Source organism: Narcine bancroftii, chromosome 7 (assembly GCF_036971445.1).
Source record: "Narcine bancroftii isolate sNarBan1 chromosome 7, sNarBan1.hap1, whole genome shotgun sequence".
In the NCBI taxonomy this organism is placed as follows: domain Eukaryota; kingdom Metazoa; phylum Chordata; class Chondrichthyes; order Torpediniformes; family Narcinidae; genus Narcine; species Narcine bancroftii.
The window spans coordinates 181,282,211-181,298,452 of record NC_091475.1 but is presented as its reverse complement, the minus strand read 5'-3'; the positions used below and the strand labels follow the sequence as shown (position 1 = coordinate 181,298,452).

Below are 16,242 nucleotides of genomic sequence, written 5' to 3'. Positions count from 1 at the left end.
AGCTCAGAGGAGGGTGGGGTTGTGGAGTGGTTTTAACAAAAGCCAGAGAAGTTGATATTAATGCCATCCAGTTGGAGGGTGATGTGTTGTTCCTCCAATTTACAGGTGGTCTCAGTCTGGCAGTACATAGATAGAGATGTCAGCATTGGAGCCACCAGGAAGATGGCAGCAGTGTTGTGTCTTCGTAGTCAAGGTAAGAATTTTAAACTCTTTGTATAGGATGATCCCGATTTTAAGGAGAAAATTTGAAGTTTCAAGGATTGTCCTTAAAACATTTCTTTCAATGTAGAAAACTAACAAAATTCAATTCAATTACTTGACAATCAAGCTTATTTTGCATTACAACCAAAATGTTTTGTTATATGAATTTGAAATTCAAGGAGAACATTTTTTTTATGCAGCAAAATTCATATTATACCTCCGGATTCAGACTGAAGGTCTTTGGTGATTTTCCAACACTAAGAAGATCAAATATGATTTCCTTCATAGCAAAATCTAATCTCTCCTGCAAAGAAAAGAAAAATAGTTTATAAAATAGTTTATGCTACAAAAATTCAGTCAAAATTAACACAAAAATAATGCTGAATTATGTAAATATTAATTTTTAGACACACAGCCTTTCTGGCAAACAAGCCCATACTGCCCAAACACCCTAATTAACCTTCATCTCCTGTATGTTTTAAAGGGTGGGAGGAAACTGGAGCACCCAGAGGAAATCCACGTAGACACAGGATGAATGTAAAAACTTTCTGGCACCGTAATAGCATTGTTCTAATCGCTGTGCTAACTGTGCTGCCCCCTATGTTATGTGGATGTATATTAGGAGTAAATTTTCACATCTCATGCATATTATTTGTATTGGACAGTATCATAAAATGCTAATGTTAATGCCATTGCTGCTAATATGCTCTTGACAAGACTTTTCCTTGCAATAGAAAAGGATCAGGCATATTCTAAAATGGGTTTTGAATTATGTATCCTCCAAACCATGTAACTGCCCAGCCAATAGGCCATTTCATGGAGGCTGGCTACAAGAGCAGATCGAAAATTTAAAATTGACTTTTCAGACAGCAGGCCTAAAAGGCTTCTCCAGTGTCACATTCATATTGAGAGGCACCTGAAGTGCCCTCTGAAGCTGATGGAGGTGGGGCAACTGGTGCAATACATGGCAGAGCAATGGCCGTCTTTCTCTCCCTTAACCCCTCATCCTGTCCTGATGCTCCCACCGGTCCCTGATGCCTCACCAGTCCCCGCCACCCTGACGGCTCCCGACAGCCCCAGTGGCTCCTGCCTGTTGCCCCTGCCTTGAGGGGGGTCATGGAGGGAGAGGAGTGAGTGGGGAGATGGGTTGCAGGCTGATGGCATCATCAGCCCACCCTGAACCAGCCACTTGCAGAGGCTGTACATTCAGGTCAAGCAGCAGAATGCAGTGCTCTGCCAATTACCCTTCCCTGAGAAGGGTTGTAATCGGTGCCTCAGAGCCGGCCATGGAGCATTCAGAAAGGTACATAAGGGCAAAGAAACTCTGCCTTTACAGATGGGTGTTTTCCCTGCTTGAAAGTGCCTCATATTATTCCAATAGTCTCAATGAAATTCCTGCATATAGTTTGTCAACATAGTAACCGAATATGGATTTCCAAGATAATGCAGCTTCAGGAGATCTAAAAATAACTAAATTGGAATAAAATTTTCAAAGATTTTGAGGTTATCTTTTGCATAATTGATTGATGCTTTGGATGACTGAGAATATATGTGAATTTATCAACAAAAGAGATCTTTTTTTCTTTAAAACTTCGCTCCCAAAAGTTTTATTTGTCCCTATCTTCATTTTTTTAAATTGATTTAAAATTATACACGAGTGAAAATAGAGTGCATGGTGTGGTGATATGTAATTACACCCCTAGGTCACCAGGGGTCATCCGGGTGACCTTGTATATAAAGCAGCCCAGAGCTACAGTCAAGCCTTCCAGGTTCATCTTGCAGAGAGACAAGGCCTCTTAGCGTACATATTAATTTATTAAAGCTGTCTTATATTCGCACTGCTGGTGTGGTTATTGTCAGTACAATTTAATAAACTAATATGATAGCTACTAGGATGGAAGCTGCTTCTGCTCCAATGCACATTCCCAACCACTTGGAGACTCTTCCTGAGGAATGGAATCCAGAGATGACTAGCACACATGTGCATCCGAGGACAGAGACGGCGAGGGACCGCTGTACTGGAATCATGGTGGAATGCGGGGAAGACCACAGAAGTACAATAGGGCAGGTAAGAAACAGCCAAGAGCCCTGCCTGCCCGTCGGTTCGCCGGTACAGGCGCCGCCAACCCTAAATCCCGGTCCGATCAGAAAGGGGCCACTACAAGCGCGGGTGGAAGGATCTCCACAAGTCGTGCTCCTGATCGCCATGTACGTGCAGAATTTCCAACCACTCCAGAGCCAGGGAAAGCAGACAGCGCTACCGTCACTCCCCCAGCAGCAGTTTCCCCAGTTCCACGGAGACCTGACACTACCACTGGGATCCCCCCTAACCCCGCTGCAAATGTCCCAAAGCAAGAGACTAAGCCAACAGCCCCAAGCACCCAGGTTACTCCTCCAGCAGACACAAACCCCACAGAGGCTCTACCAGCAGCTCCCAGTACCCCAGGGCCTGCCCTTGCTACACCTAAGGGACCAGAGATTGCGGCTTAACCATGTGCTGCGACCAGACAGGCTGGAATTGGACCCCAGAAATCCTGGGGCCGGCACGCATTTCAGCTGCTGGCAGAGATGCTTTCTGAATTACGTGGAGGGTGCTGAGGCATCAGATAAAGAGCTATTAATGCTGCTGTTAGCACAGCTGGGAGACCACCCTTACTCCCTTATACAGGATCCCAGGTCCAACCAAGAGGCAATGAGCATTTTACAGAGGCATTACAGTAAGGGGCATAGTGAACTCCACTCCCGGTACAGACTCATGACCAGGTCACAACAAGTAGGGGAGTCTGCCAGAGACTTTATACTCTCTCTGAAAGACCTGGCGAGAGGCTGCAACTTTAAAGCAGTATCAGCTCAGGAGTATGTGGAGGACCTTATTAGGGACAGAATTGTTGCGGGCGTATAGTCCACTGGGACGAGACATCGATTGTTGGAGAAAGGAATGATGGGGCTAGATGAGGCAGAAACTATTGCAGAAGCTTTAGAAAGCACGAGGAAAGAATTGGAGGAGTACTCACATGACACTGGGGCTGGGACAAACGCAACACTGCTGGACTCTCTAGCCCCACGAAAAGAAAAGTATGCTGCCTCAGGAATTCACAGCAGCAGCACCTTGAGGGTCCCAAGTGCTTTTTCTGTGGACAAAGAAAACACCCCAGAGCCCTCTGCCCTACCAGAGAAAATGTCTGTTCCAACTGTGGAAAATGTGGGCATTATGCAAAAGTCTGCAGAAGCCCCAAGGCCACAGCCAAGGCCCATTCTCATGCTAATGAGAGGCGGGAAAGCTCTTCTTTCTCCACAGACAAACAGAAGAAGAAGAATGCCATGTGCAGCCTGCAATCTTGGACAAATGCTACAGAGCAGAGGACACAGTCTTCAGGAGATGAATATGACACGAAGGACACGCCAGACTTGCTTCCCTATGCATGAATCAGGCGAGTCCACACAATTTATCTGATGCCACTGTGTGCATCAAAATTAATGATGTGAGGGTAAATTGCTTAATAGATAGTGGAAGCACTGAAAGTTTTATTGACCAGGGGTTAGTGTTGGAATATAGGGGTTAATTAATCATAGAAAATATGTAGAATATATGCTTATGTACTATTCATTTTGTATACATGAATCCAGTACTATGTAACAATTTAATATTTACCTCATGGTGAAAGGAAAGAGTAATGTAAGTAAGTGGCAGCCACAGTATGTAGCAAAGTTGGCTGATTACAGTAGGTTTAAAAGTGTCTGCTCCCCAAATACAAAAGAGGGGATATGTATGAAACAATTTAGTAGGAATGTTCAGGCAAAAGGAGGTGTTGATTAGCACAGGAGACAATGGCCAGACAAGAACAAAAAGAATCCTGACAGAGACTGTCAGAAACAAAGAGAATGGAAACTAACTCAGTAAGAAGGCTAAGACGGAAGGAGGTGTTGAGTAGAACAGAAGAATATGGCCAGATGAGAACAAAGAAATAATTAGAAATATCTGGGGTATGAATTGATTTCTGATCAAAACAACAGGATATTCTGGCCTTGAAGATTAAGATGGGAGCTCTTCTTCTTTGGCTTGGCTTCGCGGACGAAGATTTATGGAGGGGATAAATGTCCACGTCAGCTGCAGGCTTGTTTGTGGCTGACAAGTCCGATGCGGGACAGGCAGACATGGTTGCAGCGGTTGCAGGGGAAAATTGGTTGGTTGGGGTTGGGTGTTGGGTTTTTCCTCCTTTGCCTTTTGTCAGTGAGGTGGGCTCTGCGGTCTTCTTCAAAGGAGGTTGCTGCCCGCCGAACTGTGAGGCACCAAGATGCACAGTTTGAGGCGATATCAGCCCACTGGCGGTGGTCAATGTGGCAGGCACCAAGAGATTTCTTTAGGCAGTCCTTGTACCTTTTCTTTGGTGCACCTCTGTCACGGTGGCCAGTGGAGAGCTCGCCATATAACACGATCTTGGGAAGGCGATGGTCCTCCATTCTGGAGACGTGACCCACCCAGCGCAGCTGGATCTTCAGCAGCGTAGACTCGATGCTGTCAACCTCTGCCATCTCGAGTACTTCGACATTAGGGATGAAAGCGCTCCAATGGATGTTGAGGATGGAGCGGAGACAACGCTGGTGGAAGCGTTCTAGGAGACGTAGGTGATGCCGGTAGAGGACCCATGATTCGGAGCCGAACAGGAGTGTGGGTATGACAACGGCTCTGTATACGCTTATCTTTGTGAGGTTTTTCAGTTGGTTGTTTTTCCAGACTCTTTTGTGTAGTCTTCCAAAGGCGCTATTTGCCTTGGCGAGTCTGTTGTCTATCTCGTTGTCGATCCTTGCATCTGATGAAATGGTGCAGCCGAGATAGGTAAACTGGTTGACCGTTTTGAGTTTTGTGTGCCCGATGGAGATGTGGGGGGGCTGGTAGTCATGGTGGGGAGCTGGCTGATGGAGGACCTCAGTTTTCTTCAGGCTGACTTCCAGGCGAAACATTTTGGCAGTTTCCGCAAAACAGGACGTCAAGTGCTGAAGAGCTGGCTCTGAATGGGCAACTAAAGCGGCATCGTCTGCAAAGAGTAGTTCACGGACAAGTTTCTCTTGTGTCTTGGTGTGAGCTTGCAGGCGCCTCAGATTGAAGAGACTGCCATCCGTGCGGTACCGGATGTAAACAGCGTCTTCATTGTTGAGGTCTTTCATGGCTTGGTTCAGCATCATACTGAAGAAGATTGAAAAGAGGGTTGGTGCGAGAACACAGCCTTGCTTCACGCCATTGTTAATGGAGAAGGGTTCAGAGAGCTCATTGCTGTATCTGACCCGACCTTGTTGGTTTTCGTGCAGTTGGATAACCATGTTGAGGAACTTTGGGGGGCATCCGATGCGCTCTAGTATTTGCCAAAGCCCTTTCCTGCTCACGGTGTCGAAGGCTTTGGTGAGGTCAACAAAAGTGATGTAGAGTCCTTTGTTTTGTTCTCTGCACTTTTCTTGGAGCTGTCTGAGGGCAAAGACCATGTCAGTAGTTCCTCTGTTTGCGTGAAAGCCGCCTGTGATTCTGGGAGAATATTCTCGGCGACACTAGGTACTATTCTATTTAGGAGAATCCTAGCGAAGATTTTGCCTGCAATGGAGAGCAGCGTGATTCCCCTGTAGTTTGAGCAGTCTGATTTCTCGCCTTTGTTTTTGTACAGGGTGATGATGGTGGCATCACGAAGGTCCTGAGGCAGTTTTCCTTGGTCCCAACAAAGCTTGAAAAACTCATGCAGTTTGACATCCAGAGTTTTGCCGCCAGCCTTCCAGACCCGATAACTGCAGAGCAGGAAATTACTTGTGATAAATCTTATGCAAGAAATCTAGCAAAGAAAGTTAACTTTTGTTCTGTATGATAATGAAATCTAGCAAAGGAAGCCAACTTTTGTTCTGTATGATAAGGTTGAGCTATATAAACTGTAGAGACTGGACAGTGCAGGTGACCTATGAACTAACGACTGAACCAGAGATCTGTTAAGCTTTATTTTTGTGCTGTGTAATAAACTAATTGTTGAACCGAATACCTTCTCCTATCACTTCATTTAACGAACACGCTGGACTCAGACGACACATAGACTAAATTAAGGGTAGGGTAAAGCCAGAGTCCGACATTAGTCAACTGCTTTGCCCTCCCCACACGCCTGAGTGAGCACCAGATCCTGTTAGCAGCCAGCAGCCTTGCGGCTGAAGTAAAACAGTTTTGCAGGGTTACTCTAGAAATCCAGGGCACAAAATACAAAGGGTTCAAATTACTAGTACTCCCTCACCTCTGTGCCCCGGTACTATTGGGGTTAGATTTTCAGTGCCAGCTAGAAAGCATTACAATAGTGCACAACGGGCCTCACCACCACCCCCCCCCCCACCACAACGCCTTACGAAGAAACAACACTGCAACCTGTCTGTCCTGAACATAGAACCCCCTCTGCTGTTCACACACCTGACCCCAGAATGCACACCAATAGACCAATAGCCACAAAGAATAGGAGGTACAGTCCAATGGACAGAGCCTTCATTAGGACAGAGGTCCATAGACTACTACAGGAGGGCATCATAGAGCAGAGCACCAGCCCCTGGATAGCCCAGGTGGTTGTAGTAAAGTCAGGAGAAAAACTGTGCATGGTAGTGGATTATAGCCAGACAATCAACAAATTTACACAACTAGATGCCTACCCCCTGCCATGCATAGCAGACATGGTCAACAACATTGTGCAGTATAAGGTGTTCTCTACCATAGACCTGAAGGCAGCATACCACCAACTGCCCATAAGAAACAGCGATCGCATTTACACGGCATTTGAGACAGACGGCAGGCTGTATCAATTTCTGCGACTCTCCTTCGGTGTCACCAATGAAGTGTCCCTGTTTTAGAGAGAGTTCCAACTGAAAGCAGTGTTCCCCTACTTAGACAACGTGACAATCTGTGGCCACACTCAGGAAGATCATGACACGAATTTAAAACGCTTCTTCCAGGCAGCCGAGGAAAGGAACCTAATATACAACAGGGACAAATGCGTTTTTAGCTCCAGGAAGTTGTCAATCCTGGGCTACATAGTGCAGAACGGGGAAATCAGCCCAGCCCCAGCCCATATGCGCCCTCTCCTAGACATCCCAGAGCCACACACGCTGAAAGCACTAAAAAAGGTGTTTGGGACTGTTCGCTTACTACGCCCAATGGGTCCCCAACTACGTTGACAGGGCCCACCCACTTATAAAAGCCTCTGTTTTCCCATTGTGCCCAGCACCCACCAGAGCATTCAGGGACATTAGGGACCATATTGCTAAAGCTACCATGCGGTCCATAGATGAGTCGATCCCATTTCAAGTAGAAATGGATGCATCCGATGTGGCTCTGGCAGCCACCCTAAACCAAGATGGACGACCAGTAGCTTTTTTCTCGCGAACCCTACAGGGGTCAGAAGAAAGACACTCAGCAGTAGAGAAGGAGGCCTTAGCCATTGTGGAAGCAGTAAGGCACTGGTGACATTATCTGGCATGCAAACACTTTACTCTTGTCAAGGACCAACGGTCTGTGGCTTTTATGTTTGATAACTAGAACGGAGAGAATTAAGAATGACAAAATTCTGCGCTGGAAGATAGAACTGTCGACATTTAACTATGACATTCTATACTGCCCCGGGAGACTCAACGAGTCCCCGGACGCGCTGTCCAGAGGCACTTGTCCCATCCTTAACCACGTGTCCCAGTTGCAGAGCTTGCACAATGAGCTGGGCCACCCAGGGGTCGCTAGACTGCTTCACTTCATTAAAACCCAAAACCTCCCATTTTCAGTAGTCGAAGTGAGGTCAGTGAATAAGAGCTGCCTCATCTGTGCGGAATGCAAACGCAATTTTTCCGGCCAGACAAAGCTACCCTGATAAAAGCTACCAAACTTTTTGAGCGCCTCAGCCTCAATTTTAAAGGCCCGCTCCCGTCCAAAAATAGAAATGTCTATTTCTTAAACATAATAGATGAATATTCCTGTTTCCCCTTCGCAATCCCGTGTTCTGATGTATCAACAGCCACTGTTATAAAATGCCTCCAACCCATCTTCAGCATATTTGGGTACCTGAACTACATACACACAGACAGGGGTGCTGCCAGCCGCACTACAAGTTACAATCCCAGGGGGAATGGACAAGTCGAAAGGGAAAATGCCACTATCGAGAAAACGGTCCTCTTGACCTTAAAAGCAAAAAACCTGCCTGTTACTTGATGGCAAGAAGTGTTGCCACTCTATACGTTCTTTGTTGTGTACTGCCACTACCATGACCCCACATGACTGTATCTTTTCTTTCACAAGGAAAGCCACGATGGGCTGATGATGACACCGGGATCTGTTCTTCTCCGGAAGCACTGCAGACTCCACAAAGCGGACCCACTGGTGGATCAAGTGGAGTTGCAGCAGGCAAACCCTCAGTACACTTTTGTCACATTCCCAGATGGACGAGAAGACTCGATGGCCACCAGGGATCTCGCGCCGGCCGGATGTGTGAACAACGCGGAGGAAACACTGATGTCTACGGATCAACAAGAAGAGCTGCAGAAGTCACTAGAACAGTCGTCCATCGAGTCACCCCAGAGGACTATACCACGCACCCCGGAAATCAGGACCCTGGGTACACCTGCCCCACAAAATATCACCACCCTAGACTTGATGGCAGGTCTTAAACCCATACAAGAGGATCCCCAGCCCACACGGCCACATGGCCATCTAGTACTTCCCACTCCCACACCTCTACCAAGAAAGGCCGAAAGGTAGACCGCACTCCCCACCCCTATACCACTATTGAGGAGGTCCAGAAGGCAATGGAAGCCATGAAAAATTTTGGACTTATGAACTTACAAACAAGGGAAGGAGGACGGTGGGGCGGGGGAATAACATTTTTTTAAAAGGGGGGTGAATGTAGTGATATGTAATTACACCACTAGGTCACCAGGGGTCATCCCAGTGACCTTGTATATAAAGCAGTCCAGAGCTACAGTCTAGCCTTCCAGGTTCGTCTTGCAGAGAGACAAGACCTCTTAGTGTACATATTAGTTTATTAAAGCTGTCTTATACTCACACTGCTGGTGTGGTTATTGTCAGTACACATGGAGCATATTTATACTTGAGTGTATCTAAAATAGAAGCAATTAAGTGGCATCACCTGGGAAGAGTGATTTAAAGTATAAAAGTGCAGATAAACTGAAATAGAAATATTATTCTTTTAAGGCAGAGCATTAACAGCAGGACAATGAGCAATTCTCCATATCTACCATTTGTTATGCGTAGATCTATTATTTCCTGGATACTTGAAGAGATTTGCCTTCCCTCCCCACCCCCATTTCACTGCAACGTCAGCAATATGGTATTCTTCATAAATGTTTTGTGAACTTTATTTAAAGTTTTGTGACCTTTGTTTCGTAGTCCGCCCTGTCAAGAATAACTTCTTTACCATACCTGTGCAATGAATTGTATGATTTTCACAAAAATGTTGAGGGGCATATCTCTTGGTACTACACTCCGAGACCCCTTGGGGAAAAGTGTTGTTGTAATGCTTGCAAGTCGACTGTAATGGAAAGAGAGATTGATAGTTGACCAAGTTTATTACTTTATATGAAATTATCGAGCAGTTTCAAAAGGCTTAAATCATAATGATAATGAAAAACTATGTTTGGTCAACAGTTATAGCTAATAAACAGATTTTATGACCCAAATCAAAATCAACTTCCAAACTACTCATTAAGATGCACAGATAGAATGACACATGAGATGAATGCAGTAAATGAAAACTGATATCAAAACAGAAGATGTAATTTTTAAAAATTGCCTATCTATTCATTTCCTACCTTGCTACAGCACAAAATGAACATACACAAAAGTACTGGAGAAACTCAATCCATCTGGCTCCATCTGTCCATTATCTTTCATCTCTCATCCACATCACCCACTAACACCGACTGCTCTCTTTAATACTGCCTTTGTGCTCTATCCTTTTTCATTTCTGAAGCAGGGCTTTGACCCTATCCATTTCCCTCCATAGATGCTCTGTAGACCCTTGTTCCTCAAGCAGCTTGCTATTTTTTGCCTTAGATTTCAGTATCTACAGTCTCTTTTGTCTACAATAATATTCATCCAATTTCTCTTTTTCTCCACTGTATCACAAACCACCTCCTCACATCTCAAACTTAAACATACTTCTTTATGAGTTTCCTAAATCGAATTTAAAAAATCATAGAAACAATAAATGCTTTTCTTTCCTGAGATGCTGCCTAACCAGTTCGTAGCTCCAGAAATTTGTTTTAATTTCAGATATCCAGCACCTAAAGATTTTTCTTTTAAGATTTTTCTCCCATTTTTAATAAGCTTAATGTAAAATATATCAATGAATATGCTTAAGGGAAAATAACATACAAGCAATAAGTGTGGAGGAACAAGAGAAGATTTAAGGCTGGAGAAAGGCTTGGAGGAATGATCTTATTAAATAGCAATGTGAGCTTGAGGAGCCATATTTGCGCTCTGAATTCAAATGTTTGCAAAAATTGAAAGTATTGGACATAACATAAAACCCTGATTTGATCTTGTATGGAAGTATGAAGTGATGTACTTTCTGAAGGCCAAATACGGGTATCTACAAACTTCTGTATTAAATGACTGTCCCCTTATCTAGTAACTATGTCCCACTCATTTCACATTCTCTCACCAGAAAATCATGTAATCTGACATAACTTGCAATATGTCCTGTCTCTGAAAGTTAAGTAGCCCCATATGAATCAACACAAATCTCAGCTGTTGATGAAATTCCATCAGAGTTGAGTAGACAGGAAAAAAAAACTATTCAAATTAGTTTTGCAGTCGCATGCTTTTCTATCATTTAATGTTGTTCCATTTTTTAAATAGGTTCTAAGAACAATCTGGGAAATTATAGGCCAGTGAGCTTGAAGTCAGGAGTGAGCAAGTTATTAGAAATTATTCTAAGAGATTGGATGTATGGATTTGGATAGACAAGTTGGGATAATCAACATGACTTTGGGCCTGGTAGGTCATGTTTAACTAATCTTATAGAGTTTTTATGAAGATCTTCCCATGAAAGTTGAAGAAGAAAAGGTTGTGGATGTTATCTACATGGATTTAAGTAAGGCCTTTGACAAGGTCCCACATGGGAGGTTGATCAAGAAGGTTTAGTCGCTTGGTATTCAGGATAAGGTAATAAATTGGATTGGACGCTGGCTTTGCGAGAGAAACCAGTGAGTGGAAGTAAATGACTGTCTATTTAACTGGAGGCCTGTGACTAGTGGAGCGCCTCAGAAATTGGTGTTGGGTCCATGTTGTTTGTCATCAATATCAATGATCTGGATGATAATGGGCTAAATTGGATCAGCAAGTTTGAAGATGACAAAGATTGGAGGTGTAGTTGTCAGTGAGAAAGACTTTCAAAGCTTGTAGCAGGATCTGGACCCAGCTGGAAACTTGGGCTGCGAAATAGCAGATCAAAATTAATGTGGACAGGTGTGAGATTTTGAACTTTGGGAGGACTAACCAGGCTAGGATATACATGGTAAGCAGTTGGGCACTGAGGAGTTGGTAGAACGGAGGAATCTGGGAATACTTATACATAATTTTCTGAAAATGGCAGCATAGGTAGATAAGGTTATAAACAGAGCTTTTGGCATGTTGGCCTTCATAAATCAGAGTACTGAATATCAGAGTTGGGCTGTTACCATATGTTAGAGTTGCATAAGGTATTGGTGAGGCCAAATTTGGAGAATTGTGTGCAACTTTGGACACCTAACTATAGGAAAGATATTAATTAGATTGAAAGAATGCAAAGTTTTGTAAGGGATGATGCAAGGTCTTGAGGAAATGTGTTGCAGGGAAAGGTTAAACAGGTTAGAACTTTATTTCCTGGAGCGTAGAAAATGAGGGGAGATTTGATATAGGTTTACAAAATTCTGAGGCATATGGATAGAGTAAAAGCAAGCAGGTTTTTTCCACTGAGCTGAGGTGAGAGAAGAACTAGATGACAGGGGTTAAGAGTAAAAGGGAATATGTTTAAAGTGAACATTAGGGGGAAACCTCTTCAAACAGAGAGTGTGGAATAAGCTGCCATCTGAAGTGAATGTGGGCTGCAGTTTTACATTTAAGAAAAATTTGGATATGTATATGGATGGGATAGGTATGAAGGGTTTTTGTCCAAGTGCAGGTCATTAGGACCAAGCAGAATGATAGTTCATCATAATCTAGATGATCTGAAAGGTTTGTTTCTGTGCTGCAGTATTCTATGGTTCCATGGAGTTTATTTGCAATGTATATACGGAAACATAAAGATCATCTGTAAAACATTCTAATTTTCTCCTTTGCAAACAATATAGAGCATATTATAAGCAATTTGATTTGAATTATTTGTCATCTGTTTTTCTTCGTTTGTGAAGGAAAGGTAGCAGAAGAACAAATCTTTTAAGATTCTATGACATTTGTGGGACCTTAGATGTTATGAAATAGGGAGAATGAAAGTGTTTATTCAAAAATTGTAGGAAGTACAGTCACCATATTACCAGCTTAGTTCCTCCCAGCCAGGTTAGTTCAAAGTTCAAATTTATTGTCAGAGCGTACAGATGATATCATACAACCCTGAGATTCTTTTTCCTGCGGGTCAGACAGAATTTCTATTTATCTGTGAACTATACTCAAGAAAAAAGATACATATACAAAAGAGAAGAATATAAACAAAGAAATGTAAACAAATTGACTGCAAATACAGAAATAAAATTCAGTAATAAATAGTGTGCTCAGTAATAGTGTTGAAATTAGTCTCTAGCCTCTTTTCCACTGGCACCTTGTCCCAGGAATTAATTGGGAATTAACTGGGACAGGGTCCAGTGGAAAAAGAAAACAATCAGCATGTTGGCGTCAAATCATGATGCGGATTGACAGCCTCTACCCCTATTTATATCCCCGGCTTCAGCTGATGTCGGCATGCTGATAAAATCGGAGAAAAAAGGACAGCTGAAAGTCACCCATTTCCAGTTGAAGGTAGACTCTCCTATCCCCGGGGATGAGTTGTGCTCAATGGAAAAGCAGTCAGTGTCCTGGTAAAACTTGGGCCAGTGGAAACAGCACAAATGGCTTCCAATCCTGGGACACTGCATGGCCAATTAACTGGGATGCCAGTTGAAAAAGGGCTTCTGATTAAGTCTACTGTTTTTTTTATAATTTTTTTTCACACTGTGAACCATATCAACCAAAATACATACAAATATTTCCCTCTTAAATATACACAGTGGCATTTTCTCCCCCTTTTTCCCCCCTACCTTCCCTCCCCCCTTCCCACCCCCCTCCAAAACCAATAAACATTCAACATATACAATACAATAAAACCATTAAACAGTGTCATCACACAATGAAAAATAAACACTGGATCAAGTCATTTTGTCTTCTTATCATTTTAGGGGGTGGAGGTCCAAGGCAAGCCCTCTCTGTTATGTTCCATGTACGGCTCCCATTTTTGTTCAAATAATGTGACTTTATTTTTTAAATTTATATGTTATTTTTTCCAATGGAATACATTTATTCATTTCCATGTACCATTGCTGTGTTCTCAGGCTCTCTTCTGATTTCCAAGTTGACATTATATATTTTTTTTGCTACAGCTAAGGCTATCATAATAAATCTTTTTTGCGCTTCATCCAGTTTGTGGCCTAATTCCTTACTTCTTATATTACCTAGAAGAAAGATATCTGGATTTTTTGGTATGTTGCTTTTTGTGATTTTATTTAATATCTGATTTAGATCTTCCCAAAATTTTTTCACTTTCTCACATGCCCAAATTGCATGTACTGTTGTTCCCATTTCCTTCTTACAGCGAAAACATCTATCTGATAATGTTGGATCCCATTTTTAAAAAACTTTTGGGGCGTGATATATAGCCTGTGTAACCAATTATACTGTATCATGCGTAACCTTGTGTTCAGAATATTCTTCATAGTTCCAGAACATAACTTTTCCCATGTTTCATTATCTTTATGTTTAAATCCTTTTCCCACTTTTGTTTGGGTTTATAGCTTATTTCATCATTTTCCTTATCTTGCAGCTTGATGTACATGTTCGTTATAAATCTTTTAATTATCATTGTGTCTGTAATCACATATTCAAAGCTGCTTCCTTCTGGTAATCTCAGTCTGTTTCCCATTTTATCCTTTAAGTAGGCTTTCAGTTGATGGTATGCAAACATTGTACCATGAGTTATTCCATATTTGTACTTCATTTGTTCAAATGTTAATAAATTATTTCCCAAAAAACAATCTTCTATTCTTTTATTCCTTTTCTCTCCCATTCTCTAAAGGAAAGGTTATCTACTGTAAAAGGCATTAGCTGATTTTGCATCAATAATAATTTTGGTTATTTGGTAATTTTTTTTTCCTTTCTAAGTGAATCTTCTTCCATATATTGAGTAAATGATGCAATACTGGTGATCTTTTATATCGTACCAGCTTTTCATCCCACTTATAAAGTATATGTTCTGGTACCTTCTCCCCTATTTTATCTAGCTCTATCTTAGTCCAATCTGGTTTTCCCCTTGTCTGATAAAAATCTGATAAATACCTTAATTGAGCTGCTCTATCATCATTTATAAAGTTTGGTAACTGCAAACCACTTTGGTTGTACCTCTCTGTTAATTTACCTAACACTATCCTCGGTTTACCCACTTTCCATAAAAATTTCCTTATTATTCTCTTTAGTTCATTAAAGAATTTCTCTGTTAAGGGAATTGGTAACGATTGAAATAAGTATTGTATCCTTGGGAAGATATTCATTTTAATGCAATTTACCCTCCCTATCAATGTTAGCAGTAATTCTTTCCAATGTTCTAAGTCTTCCTCCAATTTCTTTATTACTGGCTGATAATTTAATTTGTACAAGTGGCTTAAATTATGATCTAACCTAATACCTAGGTATCAGATTGCTTGTGTTTGGCATTTAAATGGTGATTCTTTTTTTAAATTCTGAATAATCCGCATTATTCATTGGGATCACTTCACTTTTATTTGCATTGATCTTGTACCCCGATATTTCTCCATATTCCTTCAATTTCTTATGTAATTCTTTTATTGATATTTCTAGTTCTGTTAAGTATACTTTGATGTCATCTGCAAATAAACTGATTTTATACTCCTCCTTTATTTTTATCCCTTTTATTTTATTTTCTGTTCTTATCAGTTCTGCCAATGGTTCTATTGCTAAAGCGAACAGTGAGGGAGATAATGGATATCCCTGCCTAGTTGATCTACTTAATTTAAATTCGTTCAATACATATCCATTTACTGTTACCTTCGCCAATGGTCCATTATATAATGCTTTAATCCAATTAATATATTTTTCTCGTAGATTGAACCTCTGTAATACTTTGAATAAATAATTCCATCTCCCCTGTCAAAGGCTTTTTCTGCGTCTAAAGCAACAGCCACCGTTGGCATCTTATTTCCTTGAACTGCATGAATTAAATTCATAAATTTACAGACATTATCTGCTGTTTGTCTTTTCTTAATAAGTCCAGTTTGATCTTGTTTTACTATTTTTGGTACACAGTCAGCCAATCTGTTTGCTAATAATTTTGCTATTATCTTATAATCTGAATTAAGTAGAGATATTGGTCTATATGATGCTTGTGTTAATGGATCCTTCCCCATCTTTGGTATTACTGTAATTATTGCTGTCTTACATGAATCTGGCAAGTTTTGTGTTTCTTCTATCTGGTTCATTACTTCCAGGAGAGGAGGAATTAATAACTCTTTAAATGTTTTATAGAATTCTATTGGGAATCCATCCTCCAGGCATTTTATTGTTCGGCAGCTTTTTTAATATGTCCTATACTTCCTTTATTTCAAATGGTTTTATCAGTTTGTTTTATTCCTCTTCTTGCAATTTCGGCAGTTCAATTTTAGCTAAAAACTCTTCTATTTTATCATCTTTCCCCTCATTCTCAGTTTGGTATAATTGTTCATAAAATGCCTTAAAGTTCTCATTCATCTCCATTGGCCACGGCACATGAACCGTGGATGTAAAGAGTG

General features: G+C 41.8%; 1 protein-coding gene across 13 annotated transcripts in view; it reads right to left on the bottom strand.

Moving 5' to 3' along the window:
* LOC138739469 (protein furry homolog) overlaps positions 1-16,242 on the bottom strand; it is a 446,682-nt gene that overhangs the window by 245,876 nt on the left and 184,564 nt on the right. For all 13 annotated transcript variants that reach the window (XM_069891583.1, XM_069891588.1, XM_069891589.1 and 10 more), the window contains 2 exons: positions 9,635-9,743; positions 419-505 (listed from right to left, as the gene is read on the bottom strand). In XM_069891583.1, the coding sequence (XP_069747684.1) occupies positions 419-505; positions 9,635-9,743 (196 nt within the window). The remainder of the gene's footprint in view (positions 1-418; positions 506-9,634; positions 9,744-16,242) is intronic.